At 35.5% G+C, this 1,463-nt stretch overlaps 1 protein-coding gene across 1 annotated transcript in view; it reads left to right on the top strand.

Moving 5' to 3' along the window:
* Positions 1-1,463, top strand: part of LOC107557346 (proline-rich transmembrane protein 2-like) — an 8,723-nt gene that overhangs the window by 1,221 nt on the left and 6,039 nt on the right. Inside the window, exon 2 of the mRNA XM_016240732.1 lies at positions 326-618. Coding sequence (XP_016096218.1) covers positions 342-618 — 277 coding nt within the window. The 5' untranslated portion in view covers positions 326-341. The remainder of the gene's footprint in view (positions 1-325; positions 619-1,463) is intronic.

The raw sequence follows: 1,463 nt of genomic DNA, 5'->3' as shown, positions 1-1,463 counted from the left end.
TTTTGTTTTCAGAATTGTGATTTGTTTTGCACTTCTCGGCCACCGTAGTTTCATGACCTACATGGTTAAAATAAACAAGCACGTGCATTAAAGAACAAACCATTGCTATGAAAAAAATTATCTTCTAACAAAGCAGATGAGTGGTTTTGTGTGAAAATATAGCTCTGGGATGCTGAAGTGTGAGGGATATGATGTGTATGCCAATGACACCATGTTCTGGAGTGTGAGTTTGCATCTCATCATGCGTTTCTGTGCGCTCACGGCTGATGGTAATGAGATTCATCTCCTGTGCACATAAATCTCACTATTTTTCTCCTGTTTTTAGCCACACGGGACACCGTATGAACATCAACGCTACACTGGCCACATTCGCACCCTCCACCGTCTCTATGGAAACCAAGTACCACCAGGCATCATTGGGCTCTCTGGTTTGTACCCAAGACGAGGAGCCGATGAGCTGCCAGACCCCGTGCCCTGTTACATACCAGCCGGGGACCACTGGGGTCGGATCGGACTCCTTCCCATGTCTGCGCCCCCTCACTTTCCCCCAGAAGTCCAATGAGGAGGCGCGGCGCTCGGGAGAGGTCACCGTTATGGTCAAGGAGAAAGCTGAGAGTGGTAGTTCATCATTTCATCAATAATATGTCATTCTGGGAGGGTTGTGTGAGGGAAAAGGGATACAAATAATTGAAATGAAAGCATCTGCTTTGTCTCCAGGAAGAAAACATTGGGGACTTTCAGGTCCTGCTATGCCAGTCACACTACAGTCATTTGCATACAGCAATCAGGATAATGACTTTAAAAATGGCATGTAATTAAACGGGCAAACAACAGAGATGAGAGAGTGAGTGTTTTTAGAGCTCAAAAACTGCAGCTGTACAAAAAGACAAAGACTAATGTAAAAAAAAAATAGACCTAAAAAAATTATTTTAGGATTGTTTATATACTATTATAGAATTTATTAATAATTAGAATTAGCTTTTTTATTTTTATATTTTATATATATATATATATATATATATATATACACACATACACATTAATTTTATACATATATTATTTTTATATAGAATATAGTTTTATTAATTTATTAATAATTAGAATTTGCTTTTATTTATATATATATATATATATATATATATACACATACATTAATTTTATATATATATGTATACAGTATATTAGGGGTGGAACGGTTCAACTTACTCACGGTTCGGTTTGTATCACGGTTTCGGTACGGTTCAGCATGTGCTATGTTTAGGCAAAAACTATACTGTCAAATAAAAATAAATAAAATTAGAATAATCTATCTAACTACAAGCAACAGCACAAATAAATACAATAGAGTAAAGATACAAATAAAAAATTTTTTTTAGGTAGGTCTAACGTTAGTTTTCAGGTACAGAAATTTTATAAAGTAATGAAATGTAAAACAGCATTGCATATTTGACTGTATAAATTAA

Source organism: Sinocyclocheilus grahami, unplaced genomic scaffold (assembly GCF_001515645.1).
Source record: "Sinocyclocheilus grahami isolate Dianchi unplaced genomic scaffold, SAMN03320097.WGS_v1.1 scaffold599.1, whole genome shotgun sequence".
In the NCBI taxonomy this organism is placed as follows: domain Eukaryota; kingdom Metazoa; phylum Chordata; class Actinopteri; order Cypriniformes; family Cyprinidae; genus Sinocyclocheilus; species Sinocyclocheilus grahami.
This window is presented reverse-complemented; position numbering and strand designations above follow the sequence as displayed.